At 48.3% G+C, this 24,318-nt stretch overlaps 3 protein-coding genes across 4 annotated transcripts in view; 1 reads left to right on the top strand and 2 right to left on the bottom strand.

Annotated features, from left to right (window-relative positions):
• Positions 1 to 220: 220 nt before the first annotated feature.
• strn3 (striatin, calmodulin binding protein 3) lies at positions 221 to 7,979 on the bottom strand. Its single transcript, XM_077565181.1, has 16 exons — positions 7,402 to 7,979; positions 5,879 to 5,982; positions 5,689 to 5,762; positions 5,517 to 5,595; positions 5,283 to 5,444; positions 5,072 to 5,207; positions 4,770 to 4,908; positions 4,550 to 4,689; positions 4,286 to 4,464; positions 3,906 to 3,953; positions 3,715 to 3,836; positions 2,625 to 2,792; positions 2,410 to 2,550; positions 1,582 to 1,689; positions 1,405 to 1,491; positions 221 to 1,327 (listed from the first exon to the last, which is right to left on the bottom strand). Exons 1-16 carry the CDS (start codon positions 7,747 to 7,749, stop codon positions 1,158 to 1,160), a joined length of 2,205 nt encoding a protein of 734 aa, XP_077421307.1. The 5' UTR covers positions 7,750 to 7,979; the 3' UTR covers positions 221 to 1,157.
• A 279-nt stretch (positions 7,980 to 8,258) lies between these two features.
• ap4s1 (adaptor related protein complex 4 subunit sigma 1) lies at positions 8,259 to 10,861 on the top strand. Its single transcript, XM_077565193.1, has 6 exons — positions 8,259 to 8,517; positions 8,816 to 9,001; positions 10,005 to 10,091; positions 10,196 to 10,264; positions 10,343 to 10,354; positions 10,431 to 10,861. Exons 2-6 carry the CDS (start codon positions 8,864 to 8,866, stop codon positions 10,557 to 10,559), a joined length of 435 nt encoding a protein of 144 aa, XP_077421319.1. The 5' UTR covers positions 8,259 to 8,517; positions 8,816 to 8,863; the 3' UTR covers positions 10,560 to 10,861.
• Positions 10,862 to 11,181: 320 nt separating this feature from the next.
• hectd1 (HECT domain containing 1) overlaps positions 11,182 to 24,318 on the bottom strand; it is a 29,195-nt gene continuing 16,058 nt past the window's right edge. Inside the window, exons 25-42 of one of the 2 annotated variants that reach the window (XM_077565163.1) lie at positions 21,910 to 22,785; positions 21,549 to 21,770; positions 20,820 to 20,953; positions 20,597 to 20,753; positions 19,720 to 19,805; positions 19,505 to 19,656; positions 19,359 to 19,413; positions 18,605 to 18,830; positions 18,294 to 18,504; positions 17,154 to 17,355; positions 16,928 to 17,065; positions 16,158 to 16,618; positions 15,400 to 15,558; positions 14,893 to 14,971; positions 14,725 to 14,818; positions 12,726 to 12,876; positions 12,503 to 12,647; positions 11,182 to 11,728 (exon numbers count right to left, since the gene is read on the bottom strand). In XM_077565163.1, the coding sequence (XP_077421289.1) occupies positions 11,591 to 11,728; positions 12,503 to 12,647; positions 12,726 to 12,876; positions 14,725 to 14,818; positions 14,893 to 14,971; positions 15,400 to 15,558; positions 16,158 to 16,618; positions 16,928 to 17,065; positions 17,154 to 17,355; positions 18,294 to 18,504; positions 18,605 to 18,830; positions 19,359 to 19,413; positions 19,505 to 19,656; positions 19,720 to 19,805; positions 20,597 to 20,753; positions 20,820 to 20,953; positions 21,549 to 21,770; positions 21,910 to 22,785 (3,686 nt within the window). In that variant the 3' untranslated portion in view covers positions 11,182 to 11,590. The remainder of the gene's footprint in view (positions 11,729 to 12,502; positions 12,648 to 12,725; positions 12,877 to 14,724; positions 14,819 to 14,892; positions 14,972 to 15,399; positions 15,559 to 16,157; positions 16,619 to 16,927; positions 17,066 to 17,153; positions 17,356 to 18,293; positions 18,505 to 18,604; positions 18,831 to 19,358; positions 19,414 to 19,504; positions 19,657 to 19,719; positions 19,806 to 20,596; positions 20,754 to 20,819; positions 20,954 to 21,548; positions 21,771 to 21,909; positions 22,786 to 24,318) is intronic. The other variant, XM_077565172.1, reaches the window with a different exon arrangement.

Below are 24,318 nucleotides of genomic sequence, written 5' to 3'. Positions count from 1 at the left end.
AAGCACAACTGGTTGTCATCATTGATGCGTACGCGTGTATTGTTTGAGTCATGTCGGTTTGTGTCGTTTCAGTTTACAGAAGAAAAAAAGAGATTAAAGACAACAGAAAAAAAAGAAACTTTCCTCCAGCCTTTTTTCTCTTTAAGAAAGTTTTCTATGTGTCAATTTGTGTTCAGACACACACACACAAAAACACACACTGAGGACAGAATGAAGCCAGTTGGAAGACTAGAAAAAATACTTTTATTGTGGTAATCATGCAGGACACCAACAGGAAGTAGTAACACGTCACGTGGTCAACGTCAGCTGCTCACCACACCATCAATCCCTTAAATTAAAAAAACTAACAAACGAGCCAATCAGGAGGCAGCGCGGGCTCCAGGAGGCTTCTGATTGGATGTGGCCCTGAAGTCTTTACTTCCTTATAAGGACATCAAAGCCTTGGTGAGAAACCGTGAGAATGGTGGCAGTGAACAACATGGCGTGCCAAGCCCCCCACTAACCCCTCCCCCTCCCCGGAGCCCATGCTACGTTGTCAGCCAATTTGGGGAAAATACGAATAAAATAAATAAAAATCTCCATGAGTTGGCAGTTATTTCCTTGACTTTGACTGACAGGTGAGACTCCTCCTCCTCGTGATGTCATCAAGTCAGGAACAGGAAGTTGATGGGGAAAAAGAAAGCCGCGTCTCCACTCGTCACAGCACTGCCTGAACGGAGACTTCTGATTGGCCGGCTGCTGCTGAGGTGGGATCACATGACCACCGTCCCGAGTCAGGATCGATCGTTTGAGTGACGTCGTCACACCGACGTCAAAAACCGTCTGCGACTTCCCATTGGCCGGCTGCAGTCCTGTCCCGACCAATCAGGATCAATCTGGTCTGATCGTCCGTTTCAAATGGAAATGTTTTGTTTTTTTTTTTGCTGACGTGTTCCGGAAGCTTTGGTGAAGAAACCTCGCGCCGCCCGAGACCGAGGACCACCTGCGACGTTAGCGTCAGGATTGGACGACAAACGGCCGATTGGCGAGATGGGGGAGGCGGGGGGAGGGGCTTTAGAGTCATGCGGACCGATGATGTCATCGCTCAGCCGCCCGTGTCGGTCTTCAGGCGGCGCGCGCGGCGGCGGCCATTTGGCGCGGACCCCCCTGCGGCCGCCCTACACGTAAACCCTGGCGAGGGCGTCGGCTCCGGCCGAGGCGATGTAGGCCTTGGAGGGGTGAAAGGTCACGTCATAGATGGCCTCGTCGCTCTTCTTGCGGTGCGCCGTGATCTCCTGCACGCACGTCTTGAAGTCCAGATTCCACAAGCGCAGCGAGCAGTCGTGACCTGTAACCGTGGCAACGGCAGCCGTCAAGTCACATCAAGCCACGCCCACTTTGAAAGAGAGCGACGGCCGCACTTACTTCCTGACATCAAGTAGATCCCGTTGGGATCCACCGCCAGGCTGGTGACGGCGTCCAGGTGGGCCACCATGGCGTGGATCACCTTACCTGCAAACAGGTGGCTTGGATTGACTGGCGCGAGACGCGCGAGACGAGCGAGACGAGCGAGACGAGAGACGAGAGACGCGCGTCGCTTACCCGACTTGTTGTCGAAGAACTTGATGTTTCTGTCCTCGTGCGCCGTGACGGTGACGGCCAGCGTGGGATGGCTCACCACCTTGTAGATGTGATGGCCGCCGGGACGGCCTGCGCGCCACAACGGCTCGTGTCACATCACCAACGATGATTCATTTCAGATCATTCAATTTGATCAGCATTTTGAAGGACGTTAAAAAAAAAAAAAAACGTTTTAAATGCAACTTAAAACTAATCTAACGCCAGGTGTACTGTTTATTTATTAGGGTTGTTAGTCGTCATATCATAATTAATTAATAATGAATTAAAAAATGACTAATCAATCGCAAGATTTCCAGAGTTAACTCACAATTAAAATTTTTAAATAACTAATTTAATCAATTTTGCTTCATCCAAAAGTAATTATAGTGTTTTAAAGAATTTGATTTGTCTTCATGTTTTTTACGTTTAAACATTTTCTCGTTTTCTACAAAAAATAAAACATTGTTTGAATATTTGTGATTTTTTTTCCCCATTAACAAGAAGTCCTATTAAAATAAAAAATATTTTTCATACTTTTCTGAACAAAAGTGGACCGTCGTGGTTCCGAAATCCAAATGTGGTTTTCATGTTTCAGTTGATTGACGCGATTTTATGGGAAGTGATTGAAAACGGTCAAAAGGAGTGTGAAACATCGTGGAGCTCCTTTTCCGACACTAGGTGGCATTAGTGTTTCATGCCGGACATAGGTGACAGGAACACATTTCGGGCAATTGCTATTGGAAGATGAAGGAAGCCATTTTGATTTTCCGTGCGACAAAACGGCGTGCTGATGCGACAAATGCGGCGTACTTGTTTGGCTCTGGCCCTTCAGCACCAGCGTCCTCTGCGACGTCTCCAGGTCGTAGAGCGCCACGTCGCCGCTGTCGAACGCCGCCGCCATGTGGGCGGGGTCGCAGCCGTTGAAGTCCACCGACGTGGGGAGACCGTGCTCTACGCGCACACAAATCCGTGATGGCGTGCGCGGGGGGTGTAAGGTTATTTGGCGGTGGGCGCGGCTGACCGACCTGCGGCGGCGCTGAAAGTGCTGATGCAGGGCTCCTCCTCGCGAGGGTTCCACAGCTTGACCGTCCCGTCGGCCGAGCAGGACAGGAGGCGGTCCTTGATGCCGCTGTAGGCCAAAGCCCACACGGCGTCCGTGTGCCCCGCCCACGTCCCGGCCAGCGTGCTGCCATCTGACAACCATAAAACATGCTCACATTGAAAAAAAAAATATATATATATATATATAAATATATTTTTTTAAATTGCTAATATTGAAGGAAAACGAGATGTTTACAAGTGAATTTATGTTGTAAAAATGAAAAGAAACTTGGTGACGTCACAGCTTTGCCAACTGAGCCAATCGCGATAGCACTGAAAAAAGTGTGAAACATTTGGTACTAGATTTGTGTTGGGGTCATTTTCTGCCACCAGGTGGCATTAGTGTTTCATCTTGGACATTGGTGACAGGAACAGTACATTTTTCATTTAAATTTGAGAGCAATTCTATTGTTTACATCAATTGTATTTTCATTTTCAATGGCTGGACTTCATGCCTTTTTTTTTTTTAAAGCTAAATCCATTTCATGACTTTTTAAGGACGTGCAGAAAACCTTGTAAAAAAGTTACATGAAAATGTAAACATATATATATATATATATATATATATATATATACACACATATATATAAATATGTATAAGTAATAAATAAATAATAAGTATATTTAACATATCGTACATGTTTTTTTTTCTTTTTTATAGAGAATAAAGTTTTCCAAAATGAAAACTGAAAATGTTAAACTTTCCCCTATTTTATCTTTTCAATCTTCAGTCTTCCATAAATGTAAGGAAATACTTTTAAATTCAAGAAAACAGTAAAGATGAAAAAAAAAGTTCTTCTAAAGAATTTATGAGGAAAAAAAAGATATTTAAATAATATATATATTAGGTTTAAAAAGGAAACATCGATTCAATAGCAACGATTCCATTTTTAAAACCCAGCTCGACTTTTCAGGTGAATCGAATTGCCTCAAATTTGGGCCGTTCGGCCGCCCGCAAAAGTCGGCTTGAGCGCCGGCAGAAGCGCTCGGGCTCGCTCGCTGGCGCCCGCGTACCGTACGTGTCGTTGGGGTCCACGTTGGAGCTGGGAACGTTCCACCACTGGATGGTGGCGTCCACGCCGCCGCTGAAGCACTGCTCGCCGCCGGACGTGACGGCCAGCGACAGCACGGGGCCGCTAGAGGGACACACGGCACGTTTAGGCAGGAAAGCGCCGGCGGCCACGCCCACCCGGCGCCATACGTACACGTGAGCTCGGAACGTGTAGACCGGCTCCACGTCCAACGAGGCACTTCTGCAAACAAAACCGAGTCACATGACACGCCACAACCAATCGGGACGTTCTACTGTGTGTGCGTTTGACGTCAAATGCAACATTTGATTGATTTTATGATTTTGTCACAAAAAGATGCTGGAAAAATGTCAGAAGACGTGAAATCAAACTTGACGTCTTCTCCAATTAGTGTCGTCAACTTGGGTCAGGCTTTTAAAATAGAATTTCAAAATGGCGTTGGGGTTTCAAATGACTTGATGTTACGTTTCGTGCCAACAAAACAAACGACGCCCTGAAAGTGAATTTGATTCCGTCAAACAGGAAGACGGCTGCTGAAATGCGCCCGCCGGTACTTTTTGGCGGCGACGGTCTTGGTGAGGTTCCACATCTTGAGCGTGTGGTCCTCGGACACGGTGAGCAGGCACGGCTCCACCGGGTGGAAGGCGAGCGCCCGCACGCCGTCAAAGTGGCTGCGCAGCGTGTACTTGGGGTTCCACGTCTTCCGGAACGACGACTCCTGATTGGACGCCAGCTGTGCGGGGGGGGGGGGGGGGGGGGGAGTCCGTCAGCCGTGCGGCGGCGCCGTGCGTTTTCGCACTTTGTTACTTGCCACTCACGTCGTAACTGAAGTCCACGTCGTCGTTGGCGACGGTGAGGTCGGCCAGGTCGCCCAATCCCAGCATGCTCTCGAGGACGTGGTCGGCTCCGCCCATCAGGAAGTTCTTCCCCCCGCCGGGCGCGAACGGCAGCGGCTCGGCTAGGCGTGACGAGAGAGAGGGGGCTGGCGTTAGCGCCGGCGGCCTGTTGATGGAGGGGGGCGACGCCCGCTGAGCTCACCCCACTCGGTCCCGTCGCCGGAGCTGCGAGCCTCGCCGGCGCCTTCGCCGTCCTCCGCCGTCACCAGGAAGTCAAACTCCTTCAGCGCCTCCTCCGTGTCCGCGTCGTCCTCCTCCGACGCCAGGCCCTCGTTGCCCACCTGACCACCATCGGCCGGGTGCGACACAATCAACAAGAGGAAGAGGAGAAGGTCAACAGGAGGAACGATGAAGATGGGGAAGAGGAGGAAGAGGATGATGAAGAGAGGAGAAGGAGGATTAAGATGAGGATGAGGAAGATGAAGAAGATGAAGAGCGGTCCACCTTGTTTTTGTGTTTTCGGTGATGTTTGATGTCATCGCTGATGTCATCCATCAGCTCGCCATCGTCATCGTCATCTTCGTCGCTGTCGTCTGCGTTTTCCAGGAAGTTGAACGTCTCCAGGACGTCAGCGGGACTCCTGCACGCACGCACGCACGCACGCACGCACGCACATGAAGCGCCCCTCTTGTGGCGGCGGCGTTGCCACGGTTACCGTTTGGCATCCTTGCAGGCGTCGTTGCCGTTGATGAGCTGCTGCAGGTTCTTCTTCTCCACCGAGCCGTTGTGATCCGACGTGGACAAGCCCAGCAGCGAGCGGACCCGCTGCGTGCGCACGTCCAAGATGGTGTCCGTGTAGCCCACTTCCTGGAGGTACCTGGGCACACGCACACGTGCGGTAAGCGCCTGCCGCGGCCAACTGATGATGTCACCAATGACGTCATCGTACTGTCTCAGGAGCTGCCTTCCTTGTTTCCACGTCAGCTGGCTGTTGGCGGGATGCGCCGACACTTCGGAGTCTTTGGCGTCTGGAATGCACGCACGCACAGTTTACATTGGGTGGCGAGGCAACGTAACCACGGCAACCGGAACGCGAGGGGGCGGGGCCGAGTGATCGTCACCTGACTCAAAGCTGGGCATCTTCAAGTCTCCTTGATTCAACTCGGTTCCGTATTTCAACTTGTGATACTTGGCCCTGCGGAACGCCAACACACACGCACACACACGCACACGCACACGCACACACACACACACACACTTACACCCTGCTGCAATGCTAACCAGGCTAACGACGCGCTGGCACGCACACACCTCTCTTGCTTGAGAGCGTACTCCAACATCTTGATTCTTCTGACCAGATCATTCTTCAAGTTCTCCTGACCTTTCCTCTCACCCTGGAGGAACGCTATCCTCGCCTGAAACAAACACACGCACACACGTCAGTGTGACAGCAGCTGCTCCTGAAAGACGACACTAATGGCGGTTATTTATAAACACACACACACACAGGGCGCCCATAGCAACAGGTGGATCGAGAGGCAAAGCAGAAGTGTGCCGGTTGCCGTGGCGACGGGGAAAACAGCCACATGGTTCGAGAGCCATGCTGCCACTGTCGCACGTGTCTCCGCTGTCCAATTAGCGAGACCATGTTTCACGTCGCGGTTCCACCCACTCGGCGTGCTCATTGGATTAGTTAGGTTACTCGATTAATCGTTTGAACCCACGACTCAAAACTGTATATAAATATGTTGAAGTGAAAGGAATTTGTCAGTTATTCCCAACACGGGCTGTTAGTTGACTCCGTTAGCGGTATTATCTGTAATTCGATTAATCGTTTCAACCCGACAGCCAACTAGATTATTTAAAAATCATATAGGGATTGGGGAGGTGGGAATGATGAATTAATCAATCAATCGTTCCATCATTAGGAAACTTTAGTCCCCGGTCCCCTAAAAGAATAAATAATGCAGCCCGTACGTTGTTTTTCTAAAACGAGATTATCAACGCATCCCTGAATCAAAAACGTAACAATTGGCTTCTATGAAAGTAACATTTGAAACCTCCATTCATAATTCATAATAAAGAACGCGTGTAGTGACGCTATGCATGTCATACAGGCCCAGCTGGTGCTCGGTTAGCGGCTAGGCTAAACTAGGCTAGCTCCGAGCTAGCGTGACGAACCAAAACGGTTTCGCATGTACACATTCGCGGACCTTCCGCCACAATATCGCGCCTCGTTGTTAAGAAATCAAACTTTAGTCCGCGGCGACGACGCCGAGACGTCACAAGTTGAATTATTTGACACATTTTGTGATGAGTGTCGGGACGTAACGTCAAGCTAAAAGCTAACGCGGCTAATCTCCGGCGGAGCGCTTAAGCTAACGGTGACCCAAGCGTGTAGCAATTTAGCTTGGGTTCAGAAGACCCTCAAGCCAATTGAGAAAATGGTTGAAAATCTTTTTAATTTCAACTGATGGTCGCAGTGTGATATTAAACGTAGATGTGTACAGTTGTTGTTTTTACATGGTGCCGTTCGGTTCAAGTCGACACTGTTGTTGTTATTCACAACCTGACCTGCACCCGACTGCTTTATATATACAATAAATAGCAAACGTCCAATTTATTTAGAGGACATCCTAATGTTTTATATATATTTACAAATGCTAATGAAATGGTTGGCCTACTTTGTGAGAGTTGTCACATTAGTAAGAGTGCTGTCACTGCTATTATTAGTTCATGATGTTGACATGACCTCCCTTGAGTGGACGTCAACGGCGGCCTGGCCGACCAGAAGTCGCGTCTACCGGCCGTCCGTCCATCCCAGCGAGGCTCACCTGCAACTCGGCCCGCTCCACCTCCCAGTGGGCCCGCTCCATCTCGAAGCGGGCCCACTCGTGCTGGATGTAGTGCAGGATACCCGGGATGGTGTACTGCTGCTGGGGCCGCGGCAAGTCGTCGGTCTGCTGCGGCCCCAGCACCGTCCCTCCTGCGCCGCCGCCGATTACCGGGTGAGCTCCTCCGGTCCCCCCCTGCTGTTGCTGTTGCTGTTGCTGCTGCTGTTGCTGCTGCTGCGGCTGTTGCTGCTGCTGTTGCTGCTGCTGCTGCGGCAGTTGCTGCTGCTGCTGCTGGGGCGGCGGAGGTCCGGCGGCGGCGGCTCCTCCGCCGCCGGGGTGCTCATCCATGTCGGGCTTGTTGGAAAGTGTCCGCCAAGAGAAGGAAAGTGTCCACCAAGAGAAGGAAAGTCCCCGCTGCGTATCCGGCTAGATCCCTTGAGTCCACCCCGGCTCGGCTCGCTGGCCCCCCCGGAGGACTGTGGTTTGGTTCGGCGAGTTCGGCTGCTGACGGAGCTGCTGACGGAGCGGAGCTAACCGGCCGCCATTACTGAGGATCTCACAGCAGAGAGGAGCCAACCGCGGTGCATGCTGGGAACGGAACGGACCTCCGCGGCCGCCGGGCTGCGTTCTGTGACATGAGGAAAAAACGGAACTCACAGCGTCCACCACCTTCAACAAGAATACTGAAATTGTCCGTTTGTCTGCTTTTTTTGTTTTAATTAAATTTTAACTGTTACTATTTTCCCTGCGGATTATTGTGTCTTGTTAATGTTGTCCCTTTTGTTTTGATCTTTCACGGTTATAAATTATTGTGGTGAGCGCGAGCTCACCGTACGATGACGAACACGAAAGCCAGATTTACTACCATTTTGATACCCTGAATGTACCACAATGAGATTTAGCTTTGCATGCTCTGAAGCTTCGCCGTGTTGTGTTACCAAAATATTCAACATTTTAACGGAGTAATTTACTCTATAATTGATCCTGATACTTAGTACAAACTATCGAATGTCTTTATTTTAGAACACCACAAAAGGAACTCGGAACAAGACCGATAGTTGCCATTTTGGGACCAAGTTGACGAAGCTCATGCAGCTGCTAAAATAGCAACTCACCGTAAGTTGACAGTATTGGTGGAATTAACAGACGAAAGTGTTATGAAATACTATTAATGATTATTAATTATGCATTGCATTGAAAAAAAGGGACGCAGTCGTTTTACCACGTAATTGTCCGTCTTACCTGATGCTTTTTATTGAAACTCCTTTTAAGCTCGAGTCATATTTGCAAAAGTAGAACTTAATGATTTGAAGGGTGCCGTGTTTTTTTTTAAAATATTAAATATATAAATTAACCCAAGAAAAAATTGTAGAAAACCTTCACCGAAACGTCACTTCCGGTTTGATGTCATCAGGTGACGTTACGGTAAATGTCAGAAGGCGTCAGCCAGTCAACGTGAAGCATGATCACCTTCGTCCTGATGGTGAACCGCCAGGGTCAGACCCGACTGTGGCGGTACTACCAGCCCGTCAACATGAGTGGCCGGACGGCGCTGGAGGCCAACGTCGTACGCGCCTGCCTGAGCCGCAACAGAGATCAGGTGACCCTCACAACACTTCCTGTCCACCATGTGCAGCAAATTGACGCCAAATCACATTCGATGGATGCTAGTCAGGTGACACTAAATCCCTTCTTGTCCACGATGTCCAACAAGGTACAATCAAGTCCTGTCGCTTAACTGCAGCATAACTGCTGTGAGTCTGTAAAATGCTCTCCATTCTTGCAGAGGCTAAAGAATAGAAGCCTGGGATTAGTGTGAACGTGTCTGTCTACATGTGTTGCGGCACCATTTGTGTTTGATGCTCAGTTTTAGCATGTCAGTTGTGTCTTCCATTTTTTGTTTTTCCCGAGGTTGACCGGTGTAACTTTAAGCAAAAACTAGGCCAAATACTTCCTGTTTTTGCTCTAATTCCAAATTTAGGAGTAAGTTCTGGATGCAGAGCGCAGTTGGCAGCGTGACGCCTCAACGTCAGGTGGACCTTAAACGCTTGACTTGGCCTACACGGATTTTCAACCTTGAAGTGCCTTCTTTCTTTCTTTGTTGTTAAACCTAACCCAACCGCATAATGATTACAGTCTGTTTGGAACACTTTATTGATCAACAAACATTAAAAACTGAGCGAAACCCAAACACGAACCTCAACCGTCCAGAGATGCGCTATCTGCTGGGGACATGTAGTACTGCACTTTGGCCTCGTCCTCAAACCGTTTAGTTAGCTCCGCCCCGGCTGACTCAGGCTTGAGTGTTTGCAATTTTCTATGTCCCATAATATGTTTTAAAAAAATAACTTTCCCATGAGTCTGCGCATCATTAAAAATGCAAATTGTTGGGAAAAAAAATGGTTTAAACCATTTTGAAAAATCCGTGTGGGCGGAGTCAAACGTCCACCCGACGTGGTGGTACGCCTCAAACTGCACTCTGTATCCAGGGCTATTTGAAATTTAGTGCCAAACAAAATGGTGGTGCCATCTAGTGGTCAACAGTGGAATTACAACCAAAACAAAGAGGAGACAGAATAAAACAAAGTGGCCGTCTTTCTCAGTGTTCCTTTGTGGAGTACAAAGACTTGAAAGTGGTTTTCCGCCAGTATGCCGCCCTCTACATCGCCGTGGGCGTCACCGATGACGAGGTGGGTCACCTTCAACTTCACGCGTTGCCACCATTGACTTGTCCTCACACGTGTTAGCCTAGCTTAGCACGAGGACTGATGACTTTTTTTCCCACCTCCCGCAGAACGAGCTGTCCATCTACGAGCTGGTCCAGAACTTTGTGGAGGTTCTTGACAAATACTTCAACCGTGTGGTGAGTTGCAAAAGATGACATCATACCTGAAGGTGGCGCTCTGGTTTCCCACAAACTGCTTTTGTGTCCCCTAAACAGAGTGAACTGGATGTATCCTTTCTAGTCAGTGGCACAAAAATGTGCAGAAGAAAATCTTTGAGTGTTCCTTGATTGTCTGGCGTCGCAGATCATGTTCAACCTGGACCGCGTTCACATCATCCTGGACGAGATGATCCAGAACGGGCGCATCGTGGAGACCAACAAGAGCAACATTCTGGCGCCACTTAACGCCCTGGACAAGATGGCCGACGGCTGAGGCAAAACAAGATGACCTTTTAGTTTTTCCTCCCTCATCGTATACACAACAACATCCGCGCGTTGCATTTTGCTACCGTTGCTTTGCAAATGGTTCGTTGTTCCATCTATGCCAATGTCGTATATTGACAAATGGGAAGCAAAAGGCACAATTAACTAACCTGTGGATTCACTTATTCAGATGACAAACATTTCACATTCTGTGCTAAACTTGCGAGCATTTGGAGACGAGACCATTTTCACACATTTTTCTGTTAAACTTTTTTTTTTAAGTGTATTTAATAAATTACAATGGCTGATGTATTTTCATTCTTTTTTTTCATGTTTGCATGATGTACTTTGTAAACATTTTATGGTTGTTTTTTTAATGGAGGTCATTTGTGGACCTAAAGTAGGTATAATGCGCATAAAAATATCAATCTGTTGGTTTTGTTGAACATGAACAGCTTGGATGTCTGGGTAAGCGAATGGAGCGCACCTTCGCTCGCAATGGCCACATCCTCCACTTCAGTTTCAAAGGAAGGAGCGCTCCATCCTTGACAATTCAATTGTCAGGTCAAGCTCATTTTAAAGTCTTTTAATGTAAAAGACATAAAAACAATTCAGAAGAGGACCAATGAAGCTTCTTGTTACTTTGCAAACATTTTAATGATTTTTCTTTTCAGAGCAAACACATTTTTGAAAATATCTGTTTAGCTCAAACTGCAACTTGAGTTAAATAAATGTTTATAATATACAAAGAAAATACAGGATTTTTTTTTCCGTTTCCCCTCGCACATGAACGAACGAACAAACAAATGAAAGAAGGGACAACCAGTGTTTGTGTCTCAGGGAAGAACCACGCACGCACGCACGCACACACGAAGCAATAAAACGCTAAAAACAAAAAGCCAAGAAACCAAAAAGTGGTCGCAGGACAAGACACGCACGTGCATACACACAAACACACACACACAAACACACAGTGGGAAGGTGAGGACGACCGTGGGAAAACGGCGCCCCCTAGTGGGGCTGATGGGGTCATGCGGGTCATCAGTTGAGGTGGAAGCCTTTCTCCATGGTGGCGGCCAGCAGACGTTCCCTCATGATGTCCTCGGACGAGTACTCGGGAAGCTTCAGGTAGTGGACGCACGTGTTGACCGACGGGTAGCTGGAGTCGGTCGCGTCCACCTGAGGCGGGCGGGCAGATTTTTTATTCTGGTTTGGGAATTCTCATTTTTGTTTGCTTTTATTTTGGAGTTTTGTACATTTCCTTTTAATTACTTTTCAGGGTTGTTTTGTTAGTTTTGATTAGTTTTAGTTATTATTAAAAAAAAAGAAGCTTTATTTTCAGTATTTGTTTTCGTTTTTTTTTAATGTGTATAACTTGTGTGCAAAAGGTGGCAAATCCAGCTCCTGTCACAGCTAAACAAGCACCATGGGAGCTAGCTAGCTCGCACCTGAGGCTAAAGCCAAACTGTGGCAGGGTTTTGACTTTCCGGACCTGGATTTGCCACCTCTGCTTGTGTGCAATATTTAATAAACACGGTGGTCAAACGAAAACGAAACCATTTTCTTAGCTAACGACGTCATCTGGAGGCGCTTTTCTATTGGCGGCTGCTGACGACGTCACTTTTAAACGTCCTCACTTTTAAACGTCCTCACTTTTAAACGTCCTCACTTTTAAACGTCCTCACTTTTAAACGTCCTTATTCCAGTTCAACAAATCGACTTAAATCATCCCCAAAGGCATTAAATGAATGACCAAAGACTAAAACAAAGGACGTTTTCGCTATAATTTTAGTTTGTTTTGAAAACATAAAATGTAGTTTGAGTTAGCTTTGGTATTTTAAAAAGCATTTTGGTTTGTATTTTATTGGGTGAAGGAAATAGTTTCGAATGTTGATTTTTGTTAACTAAAACAACCTCGCCCGAGGGCCGCACGCCCACGTTTGTTTTCCTTACCTTCCTGACGATGGTGAGGCGGGGGTGCAGGTTGGCCAGGCCACCGGGGGGCAGCGTGGAGCAGCCGGTGGTGAACTGCAGGAAGGCTTTCCTCTCGTCTGACGACATCCCGCACAGGACGCGCACGAAGCGCAGGAAGCCGGCGCTGAAGGCGGCAGAAAAGCGTCACGAGCAGAGCCCGAAAATGAGCGAGGGAGGGGACGTTGATGGGGGCGGGACCGACCTGTCTCTGGTGTAGCCCAGCTTTGGCTCGGTGTAGTTGATGATGTCATCAGAAGTCCAGGAAGGCGATTGGTTGCCGCACAGGATCATCTGAACTTCTTTGTGGCTGAACGAGCTCAACTTCTCCATGGGGAAGACGCAGTTGAAGCCCTCTGATGGAGCAAACCACAACGCCGGAAAATAAACAACTCGTGACGCAATATTTTTTGGACATGAACAAATATTTTGAACCTGTGCTACCTTTAACATAAGCATCCGCTGTCATCTGAACTCTTTCACTGCCACTGACGTTTAAAGACGTCAAGTAAAAACCTACGGAGGGCTGCCAATGACGTCAAAAGACGTCATCCATTTTTTTTTGAAACGGGTGCCGGCAAGCCTTCCGCAGCTGTGTTGAAAGTTTCAAGCAGGTTTCTTGAGCCTAATGACTATTTTTGGCCCCTAGAGGGCAGCGATGACTCTCTTTTGACAAGATCGGGTGGGCGTCAGTAGAGGCGGAGCTAGAGCGTCGAGCAGTAGATGAGAATGTTAGACAAAGGAAAAATGGCGACCGGTTGTGAGGAGCTCACGCCCGAGCCGTTTTTTTCAAAGACCAAAAGCATCGACCAACGCTAAAAGAGCACATTGATGACGACGATGATCATCATCGATGATGATGATGATGATGATGGTGACTCCGAGAATGAAAAGCATTGATGCGGCAGTAGGAGACGTTAGGCGGGCGGGGCTAGATGGCCGAGGAGGCGAGCGGTTGCAAGCAGCGAGCGGTTGCAAGCAGCTCTACACTTTCAAGACGAAAGGCATCGACCAACGCTAAAAGAGCACATTGATGACGACGATGATGAAGGTGAATCCGAGCTTGACGGCGAAATTGGAGCCGCTGTCGTGGCGGCTATGACGGCGTCATAAACGCGGAGCACAACCGAGCACGCTCAGGTGGACGTTCGATCGGACGACGAAGAGTGCCCCGAGTCCGATGCATATTCATCGGAGGAAGTGTGTACAGTCTGCTACTTGCTTTTTATTTCCCGGAAAAAAAGGCCGTCAAGAAAGTGTAACGTTTGCACGCAAAAGTGAAAGTAAAGTGTTGTGCGAGTCCTGGCGTCTCCTTGCACGCAGGAGAGCGTTACAAAAGGAAAAACTGTATTTGAAACATCCACATAATCGTAAGTAGTACCACAGTTGCACACATTTGTAAATAGTTTGCCAAATTGTTTTGTCAAATTGTTACACTGTTGAATGGAAATAAACGCATTTTGCAATCCAAAAACACTTTTTCATTGTTGGTGAAAGCGTTTTACAGAAGTAAAGCACTATTTAGGTGTTTGTGGCATCATTGATGGACAAAAACAAGTGTACAATTCACTAGAGTGCATGAAATAACATCGTTTCACAAAAAGCTCTTTTTCTCCGTTTTTTGTTTCAAAAGAGAGAATTTCGGTGAAAGTAACCATTTTCTATTGTTGATTACTGAAGAACGGAATAAGGTAGAAACAAACTTTTTTTTTCTGATGAAAGCTGAGAGTCCAATCTCTGTTTCCGTAGTCCAAACACAACATTTTCTGTGGGCCTTGAAAGATCACTCAAAATGCTTAAATGGGCTGGCACTGGCGACGTCCCGTTTCGGAAAACGTCTGGCAGTCAAAGAGTTAAGGATCATCCGTGCTCAAAACTAATAGTGTGATTAACCGGCGTCAATACATGATTCATGCCATCATTTTGGTTATTCATTAGTTAACGCTTTCACTTGGACAGCACTAATTACTGACCACTAAATAACTACAAATGTAATAAAGTCAATAAATAAATACATCACTTGGTAAGTAACCAAGTCATTAAGTAAACATGTAAGTGACCAAGTAAACAACTAGCTACTATTAAACCAAGTACCTTTATTAATTACCAACTACAAATGTATGGAAGTAAGTCAATCAGTACATAAGGTGGTAAGTAAGCGAGTAATGAAGTTTGCAAGTAGGTAGTTAAAAAAGTTGGTGTACCTCTGAAGGCCTCCATCTGTTTCTGTATGCCCGTGTGCATGCAGAAGTCAAACATTAACTCCACGTAGTCCTCAGCATTCTCCATCGTCACCATCTACACACACGCACGCACGCGCCGTTATTGTGACGTCAGCGTTACCACGGAAACCAGGAAGCCAGTGTCTTTACCTCGTCGTCGCCGTTGGGTTTGAGGTCCACGGCGGAGAAGCCGTGAACTTTGGAAGAAGGACAGAACTGGAAGTTCAACCTGCGATTAGGACACAATAGTCAGCTAGCTTAATGCTAACACACAATGGAAAGCGCCAATAACAGGCTAACAAAACGAGCTTGAATATCAGCAACAAATGTTTTGAAAACAAAAAAACGACAATACAATAATCCCCCCAGGCATATATTATTTATCCTCTGAGAAGAATCAGTCGTATGAATGCATCTTACCGTCATGTACATTTGTATGTTTTGTGTACTGCCTCCTGGTGGCCAAGACATGCAACACCAGAAGGAGCAGCGCAACGACCAGTCAATGAACACGCGTGAAAAACACAAGCTCAAAATTCTTCAATTGCTTTCATTTGCAATTAGTTTGCTTGCAATCAAATTACGAAACGGGATGTAAAGCAACATTAGAAAAATGGTTTTGAAAGTGGTCAGAAATGGCAAAAGGTTTGTACTGACCCGAGGTCTTCGATGCCGATGGGGGGTCCGGAGCCCAGCGGGTTCCGCAGCATCAGATCCTGCAGCCGTGTGTTCTTCTCGTCCTCGGACAAAACTTTACTGGTCAGGATTTGACGCCTTTTCACCGCCAGCTCCTTGACCTCCTTCAGGAATCTGGCCCTGTGATTGGTTAACAGGAGCAAGTTGTCATCTTACACGATTGCGCAACACCGCCGCAAACGCACATGAAAAACAAGTCGATTTTTTGTGCAGTCATCATTTCAGGTGGCACAAAAAAATCCAACAAGGAGCCGCCGAAGCACGAGTGCACACGTGTGACACGTGTGACACGTGTGACACGTGTGACACGTGTGACACGTGTGACACGTCCGACACGTGTGACACGTCCGACACGTCCGACACGTCCGACACGTCCGACACGTCTTCCTGCAACAATTCATCACACGGGCTAAAAGTGGATTAATCTCAGTTGTTTTTACAATTAATCAAGGAATTCGATATTTTCTCTCTCTCGTGATTTTCATTCCTTTATTAAAAAGCACAACATCATTTGAAATAGACAGAGCTAAAAACACACACATTTGGATTCAGTTGCCGGTTGTGTTGGTAACGTGTCCGATAATCATTAAAAATGCCAACAACTGTTTTCCAGTGCAAATTTCAATTTTAAATACAAGAATTTGATCAATCCATTCTTAAAAGAGTGGAGGTGATTTTTTCCCCTTTAAAAAGCCCCAAAACAAACAAACTGGTCTCACCTGTGCGGGTTGACCAGCTGGAAGTCGTCCCAGGTGAGGATGCCGTGGTACCAGGCGGGCGGTTTGGGCTTGGGCGGGTCCATGATGAACTCCGACTTGGAGTCGTCGTCGAAGCTCCCCACCGAGAAGGTCTCCTGGCTCTCCTCCGTCGACGCCTCGGAGCGCACGTCCGAGAAGTGCTGCGGCGGGCGCTCCGGGTCGGCGCCCTGCGGCGCGTAGAGCAGCTTGCTCATGTTGGACTTGATGTCGCCCATGCAGAGCAGCTTAAAGAAGGGCCGCGAGACGGGCAGGTCCACCAGCCGGTTGTCTTGGATGCACTTGGCCAGGAAGACGCCCAAGAAGCGGAAGAGCTTGCTGATGCGCTCCAGCTCCTCCCGGTCCTGCGGGAACGGTGCCGGGAAGAGGCCGCACGAACGCTGCACGTAGAAGCCCGGCGGCTTCAGGCCGCCGCCCAGGTCCACCTGATGACCAAAGTTAGCTTAGCGTTAGCGTCGTGGGGCTGACGCGGCCGCAAATGACTCAGTTGGTTAACAGTTGGTGTGCGACAATCAATATGTGTGAAACACCAAGAGTGAAAGCTAGTTTATGTGAGAGCAAATGAGACTGTGCGTGTGAGTGTTTTATGGTGAGAGTGAGCCTCAGCAAGACAGAGAAAAGAGGAGGAAGAGCGAGCGCATCAGTGTGAGAGCACGAGTGTGCGTGATAGAGAAGGCCTCAAAGAGATCATGAGTGTGTGAGTGAGATGTGAAGCGCGAGAGCGAGCTGGCGACCTGTCTGGACTCGTCGTCGGGGAAGTCGTCGTCGCACAGCCAGATTCCCAAGGAGGTGGTCTGGAACTCGGCCGCCACCAGCGCGTAGAACTCCAAGGTGGGACCCAGACCGGTGCCCTCCTCTCCCTGGAACTCCACCTGGACATCGCGCGCACACGCCTCAAACACGGAAGGCACGCACGCGCGCATGCTAGCATAATGTAGCGCAGGCCCGGCGAGCGCTCACCTCCAGCACCGACTTCCTGTCGGCGTGAATCTGCATGACCGACTCGGCCCACTCCATCATGGCGTCCCCCCGGGGGACTTTGACGCGTTCGTGCTTGAGGCGACCCACCCGGAAATCGCCGGGGTCGTCCCGCCGCACGGCGCTGGACGCCCGCGAGCGCTCCATGCTGGCCTCGCGACGGTTCTGCAGCCACACGATGGCCCTGCCACACACGCCGCCGCGTTTGGACATGTGACATTTTGGCCTGTCAAAAAGTCTGGACAGCGCATGCATGTTTCTTTTCTCCAAATGGATGCAGCGGATGCCAATTTTAAGACTTGGATAAATCAAATTTTAGACCTGGGATGAAAATATGGGTGTGTTTTAAAAAAACAAACACATTTAAGGCTTAAAATGAAAAAAGTCTGAATTGTAGACTCCTTTTTTTTTTAGGCCAACCCTGTCAACTCCAAAATGTTCAAGCCTTGCCTGCTCTCCAAATGTTGAGCTCATTCAAGAGAATTCTGAGAAAGGTTTTGCACATAATTCCCAAAACTGAATGTTGACCTCATCTTTCCTTCCTTCAACAGCTCATTTTCTACACGTCTTTGCAAAATTGATAACATTGTCACATTTGGCACCCCATTGAAATCATCCCAACTTGAAAATGGTTGTGACATTTGTGAATCATTTGAAAAGTTTTGAAACAGTTGAGAAATGTGGAAGGACAGACAACATGTCAGATGTCTAACTTGAGAAGTTGATTGTTGTAAAAACTTTCGGGGAATTACTGCAACGTCAAAATGGTTCCAAAGAGCTTCCAGATTTGGCAAATATTTGACACATTTCTCCCCAAAGTTAGAAAAAAAATATGAATCCAAAATTGAGACATTTGAGTTTTCTTTCCACATTTCTTGACCACTTCAAACGATTCCAAATGATCAGCTCGTTTCGGACGAAGCTTTCAATTGGAATTTTTCCTCAAATCCCAACACGACGAGCTCCTTTACACATTTCACGCCTCCTCAACCGTCTGCAAACATTCCAACTTGAAATTGTTCCCAAATAACCTATTTGAAACATTTGATCCCAATCCACTATTCCGTATGTTTGAACCGGCAGCTTTTTTTAATGAGCGGCACCGGCAAGGGTCTCTCTCACCTGGAGGCGCCGAAGGCCGTGCAGGTGAAGAAGAGCTGGCGGGTTTCAAAGGGGATGAGGAAAGGACACTTGGAGGTGAGGCGCTCGCACCAGTCGGGCAGCGCGCCGCTCGCCAGCGCCAGCGGCTCCTCGATTTGCTGCAGGATTTTGGTGGTGATCTTCTTGCTGGTGAACTCCTCCGGCGACGCGTTGAACTGCAGCTCGTCCGCGTCTGCAAAGTCGGTCGGGTCAGGCGACGCGGACGTCGGAGCTCCAATTCAGGAGGATTCCTCAAAACCCCCAAAGGAGCAAATGCGTCTTTGCACGCTGACCTTCCTGCAGCGTGCGCGCGTTGTAGGCGGCGTCGCCCCCGATGATGTAGAGGATGCGCAGCAGCTGCAGCACGTCCTCCACGCCGCAGGCGTTGTGAGTGCAGCCCGCCTTGGCCTGCGCCGCCTCCCTGCCGCAGCCCAGGATGTCGCCGCTGCGCTCGCTCGGAAGCGCGCCGGGACTCAGGCCGCCGTGCTCGCACAAGTCCTGAACGCGACAAGCAACATGCTCAACCGTGGCCAAGCGCAAAAATATCGACCGTCAAATCAAAAAGGCTCAAATGCCAAACATCGTTATTAATTTGAAATGAAAACAAGGTCTTTAAAATGATGAATCAATTCTAAAAAACAACAACAACATTGCAGTGGCTCCTCCCTCTTGTATTTGTGTGTTGGACCGTTTGTCCCATTAGTGCATCAGCAACTGCGACTCTCCTTGCCCTCAAGCCAGGGCATTAAATGAGCTCAATTCCTACAGTGGCTCATTTAGATAAGAGTTTTCCCGCCCACACGACTGCACAGAAACATCACCTCAAAGCTACACAGGTAAGCAGAGCTGCAGTGTTAGCATTACCTTTTGATAAGCATCATATACTGTACTAAATTATTCAGCTGAGTTATCACTGTGGTTGTATTTTCACTAACAGAAGCAGGACTTCATCACCCAACTAACTTTGTCAATCAAACATTCTGGTGTTCCCATTTGTTATTATTATTATTATTTTTTAAATAGGAGGCGATGGCGTGTAATAGTTACCATCTTATCGCTTTCTTTCTCCTTGTCCGCATCCTTCAGCTCTCTGTACATGATCCTAATACAACGACAAACAATCAACAATCAACAAAGCCGCACGCACACGCCAAGGGAAGCCTGCGGCGTGGCTGGGCGGCGCACGCGCTCACGTGTAGGTGGGCTCCCAGATGCGTCGCAGCTTGTCCGTCTTGACGGCGCCGTTGCACGAGAGCTGCAGCAGCCGCTGCACGTAGAAGAAGATGGTGGACTTGTAGTTGGACAGGGGAAGTTCCACCTCTCGCGTGGTGCCCAGACCCGCCACCTGCGCCCACAAAAGAGCTGGAGCGAGCTGCCAACCGGACGGGTGAGGCTTTTTGAGTTTTACCTTGAGGGTGAGGGCCAGGTGAGGCGAAGGAGCGCACTCCACCTCCTCCTGCACCTCCGAGCGAGGAGTTCCTGAAAGCGACACGTCTGTTCAAAAATAAAAAAAGAATCCAGTTCCAATCCCTCAAAGCCTTGTTTGTGTATGCTATGAAATGTGGTTCTTTCAAGGGAAGTTAAAGGGAAAACAATACCGCTTTTGTCCAAAGGTGCCGCTAAAATCAAGGAAAACTAAAAGCTCATTTGTGCTACTTTAAAACATTTAAAATAGAACGTATTTATACGTTTTTGGGAGCAAATGAGTTCATCCGCAGTAGGAATGTGTCGGTTTCGCCAAACAAAACTTTTGCTGTTACACCTTAAAATATAAAAACAAAAACAAGACTGAGGAGGAGAAAACATAATCATGTCTTTGACAGATACTCAAGAAATGTCTGGCGCAACCCTGATGCTATTAAATGAATTTCTTCGAAAGCCGGTAAACATGATATACTTTTGAAATCAAACTTTCCTGCAGTTTGCTATAAATAAATAAAGATAGTTGGCAAGAGGCTTTTGAATGTGGTGCTACTCCATTGTTTCATATTGGAAGTTAGAAATAAATAAATTCAGCAGATGTTTTTTTTTTTTTTTACACTTGAACAGCTTCACTCCGTTTGTACAAAGATATTGAGTTGAAAACGTGGACCAATTATACGTAGGAAATGCTGACCAATGAGCATTATGTTACATTTGAGGATCAGAAATGATGAAGACATGTTTTGTTTGTAAAAGTTTCCCGACTGCAGTAAGAGAAAGCCAGGCGGGTCTCGGATGCTGAAAGCGGCCAAATAAGCAAATAAATCTTTCAAGAAATCAATAAATTTGCGAGTTGCTCTTACCCGGCGGGGGGATCTCCAGGTCGGTCGTCTGCTGCACGTTGGTTCTTCCGGGCCGAGGATCGAAGGCGGGAACCAAAGCCGAAAACTGCCTCTTGAGGACAAAGTCGTCGTCCCACGTCCTCCTGCGGCCTCCTTTGGTCTCGTACTCTTCCTCCTCCTGCAAGATGGCGGCAGAGCGCACTTACTTCCCGTTTGTGGGCTCACAACCGTTTGCTATCCGTACCAGGACCTCCTCGTACTCCTGGTCCTCCTGATTGTCGTCCTCGTTCTCGTCGTCGTCGTCATCGGGCTCCGGAAGGTCTTCCTCGTCTTCCAGTTCGGCCAATAGCGTGTTAGCGCGGCAGCTGTCCAGGAAGTCTGCACAGAAAGCTACAGTTAATCAAAAGAACAAATAATAATAATAATAATAAAGTAAGCTTGTTTGAAAGAACCAAGTCTTCTAATTCTTAAAATTATGAGAAAATGCAATCTTGCTGGAGGTCATGCACTCAAAAAACAAACAAACGTCTACTGACTACGATTTTTTTTTAACTGCAAAATTTAACGAACCCTAAAAGTTGGTCAATAAACATATTCTTAAAAATCCAAAAAAAATCGAAGACCTGGAGTTTGTATATTTCAATTTTTTGATGCCGATATATTCCCTTTTGGAAAATGAATATCGGCTCCATCTATCGGTTATCGGCGTCTTTGACTACTAATAATCGGTATCGTATCGGTCTATCTCTATTTTATACCAAAGTGTCCCATTTTTTGAGAAGGTGAAAACTTGTGGTAAGGAATTTGCAAAAAAATAGTTTCAATCGGTTTAGGGTCGATGAGTTCAAATCTATGTGAGAAGGCTCGCTGTGCATCTCACTTTTGAAGTGTAATTGTCATGGGTTTCTCTAGCGTCAGGTTTTATGTAGCCGGCGCGCCTCCATCAATGATAGATTCTCCCGCCAAGACTGACCATAGAGCGAGAACTCCGCCTCCTGTCCCGTGTCGCTCTCGCTGGACGTGGACGTGAGGCTGGCGGTCAAGGTGTTGCTTAGCATCTGTCCCACCGACAGGCCGGTGGTGGCCGTGGCCACGTTGTTGCTGCTGGTGACGATGGAGGTGGACATGGTGACGGTGGAGGTGGTGCCGGTGGTGGTGAGGTTGGGGAAGCTCTGGGCGCCCATGAGGGGAGACGCTGGCAACAAAGAAGGCAGACAAGAGTGGCTTGAATCTTAAAGCATTTCTCACAAGATTCTTAACAACAAACGACAGCCAAGCAGCAGCTTGACGTCAAATGCGCTCGACGGATTTGCCGCCGGCGCCCGAAGACTTACTTGCCGTGCTCATGACGTTGCGGCCGAGCGTGTTGGTGTTGTTGTCGCTGCTGCTTCGGCTCAGGTTCATGTTGTTGGTGGCGTTGGTGCGGGACATGTTGGGCGCGCGGCGCACATACGACTCCATGAGGCTGGCTTCGCGCGACGACAGGTTGGGCACGCTGGCGCTGGAGCTCATGGGGGCGCCGGCCGCCAGCAGCGAGCTGACCGACAGGCGGGCGTTGGCGGCCGAGCACAAAGGCCTCTGGGAGGGCGCGTCCTTGCCGGGGGACTCGGAGACGGAGCTGACGTCGGGCGAGCTCACGCTGACCAGGCCCATGGAGATGGCCGCCGCCGGGTCAGCCGAGTCTTTGGAGCCGTCGGCGGCGGAGGACAGCACCACCACGGGCTCCTGCCGCTGGGCCTCGGAGCCGGCCCCGCCTATTGCGACGCCGCCCGCCCCGCAGCCTTGGTCCAGGAGCAGCCCCTCGGCCCGCTTGTCCGGCCGCGCCCCGGCGGGGGGGCCGAGGGAGGAGCCCAGGCTGACGTCCGAGGAGGAGGCCACGCTGCACACGGAGCTGTTGCTGCCCTTGCGGCTGGATGAGCCAGCCCCGCTTAGTGACGAGGCCCCGCCCTTGTCTGGACAGTTATTTTTCACCAGACTGCTCCACGAGGACGCGGCGTTGGCGCTGCCGCCGCCGCTGGCTGCCGGGGTCGGGGAGGGTCCCAGCGCGGCGAAGGCGGGGCCTGAAACAGCGGATGAGACAGGTTTGGGTGACGGCGCTGAGGCAGCCGACTCAGGGTCGTACCCTGGAGCAAGCTTGAGGTCAAACTTCCCTTCGGCGCCCATACGGTAAGAGTTTGAGCCGCCGGCATCCCAGGTTACATCAATCCAGCCTGGATGGACAGAGACATAGGAGGACACGCACGCATGGATGTCAGAGACCCGGCAGAGACGGCGAGAGAGCGAGAGAGAAAGAAGCAAAGAAAGAAAGAAAGAAAAAAAGAGAGAACGAGGCGGATACGGCCAACAAACGGCACCGGACCACTGTTAAGACCACCAACACAGACGTGTGTATAGTACGTAGGTCAACGGCCGTGACCGATTCGACCGGTGGGCTCGTTCGCACGTGACCGATCCCCCCCGAAAAATTCTCGTCCGTAAAGTACGAGCAAGGAAGTGGACAAAATGAAGGCCTCTTGTTCATTCATTAGTGCCTTGAGATATGAGTGACTTGACTTGCAACTTGACCAACATACAAGCTGTCTGACTGTCGGATGATTTCTCTTTGCTTTGACCTGGTCGATCTCTTATACTCTGCTGCCACCTGCTGGCTGTGTAATAACTACCGTTTCTTCTTCAACCGTTCTTTGCCGTTGAGAGGCTGCATCAAAGCCTTCTGTATGCTATAGCATAAAAAAACGTCTTGGTAGTACTTAAAATAGAACACATTTACAGAAGGGAAATACTCTTACTATAAACGGTAACCTCGGTGGACAACTAATATTACTGCAGCTTACAATAGTTGTGAAAGTCTTCCTATGAAGACTAAAATACTGCATTTTTCAAATGAAAAACATGACTAAAATGTTTTCCTCTGTCTGGGAGGCTGGAATGGATTAAAAGGATCGACCGATTGTCGGCCCTGCCGATACTCTGCATTTTGACAAATATTGGAATCCGCCTTTTGAATTGGCTTGATGGCAGGTAATAGATCCGTTTCAAAATGTTAAATTGATGGAAAGATTTCTTTCAATTTTCAGCTAACAGCGATTCTGCTGACCTTGGGAGTGTTTTTCAATTCATGCTCTCTAAGACCTGTTAATGACCCAGGCGGCGCACTGCACTCAGAATTTTAAAACAAAGATACCTATATATTGTGTAAGATTTAAAAAATAATAATCATGATTTTGCAAATCTGAAAAGTTGTTCAATAAACATGATTAAAAACATTTGACAGTTAAGAATTGGACATTGTGTGTGTGCGTTTTCTATTGCTCTCTCAAATTAATGGCATTTGAATCATCGCAATTGGGAGTTGACTTACAACTGTAGTCATGGAAGGAATTTAACTCTTATCTCAAGGCAGCATTGCATCATATTTCATAGTCCTCAAATGTACATGTAATGTTTTTAATAGAGCACTAATATTTACATTGAAGTCATTATAATGAGTCATTTATATGACTTGAATTAAGAATGTCAATAAGATCAAATGTGATATCCTGTACAAATTGTAGGAGCAAATTGGTACGATGGCCAATTGCAATGAGAAGTCACCGTTTTGGTGCGAGTGTCAAACGTTTGCCGCATGGCTCAACAGCAAATGAGGCACCGTCACCCATCGTGCCACTTTGCCACACTCAATATGGCAGCGAGGTCAACGTACGCACGTCTGTTGGTGCGGCCTTAAACAAACACCGGCTCAA

Source organism: Vanacampus margaritifer, chromosome 1, assembly GCF_051991255.1.
Source record: "Vanacampus margaritifer isolate UIUO_Vmar chromosome 1, RoL_Vmar_1.0, whole genome shotgun sequence".
Lineage (NCBI taxonomy): Eukaryota > Metazoa > Chordata > Actinopteri > Syngnathiformes > Syngnathidae > Vanacampus > Vanacampus margaritifer.
This window is presented reverse-complemented; position numbering and strand designations above follow the sequence as displayed.

Bases quoted from the DNA above. Each gene is read 5' to 3' on its own strand.
- strn3 (XM_077565181.1), bottom strand. From the start codon at position 7,749: ATGGATGAGCACCCCGGCGGCGGAGGAGCCGCCGCCGCCGGACCTCCG. The intron at 3,954-4,285 runs GTACCGGCGGGC...TTTTGTTTGCAG, and splicing joins AAGACCGTCGCCGCCAAAAA to AAGTGCCTCGTTGGACGTGG. The intron at 3,837-3,905 runs GTACGTATGGCG...GTGTCCCTCTAG, and splicing joins TACACGTTCCGAGCTCACGT to CGGCCCCGTGCTGTCGCTGG.
- ap4s1 (XM_077565193.1), top strand. From the start codon at position 8,864: ATGATCACCTTCGTCCTGATGGTGAACCGCCAGGGTCAGACCCGACTG. The intron at 9,002-10,004 runs GTGACCCTCACA...CGTCTTTCTCAG, and splicing joins TGAGCCGCAACAGAGATCAG to TGTTCCTTTGTGGAGTACAA. The intron at 10,092-10,195 runs GTGGGTCACCTT...CACCTCCCGCAG, and splicing joins TGGGCGTCACCGATGACGAG to AACGAGCTGTCCATCTACGA.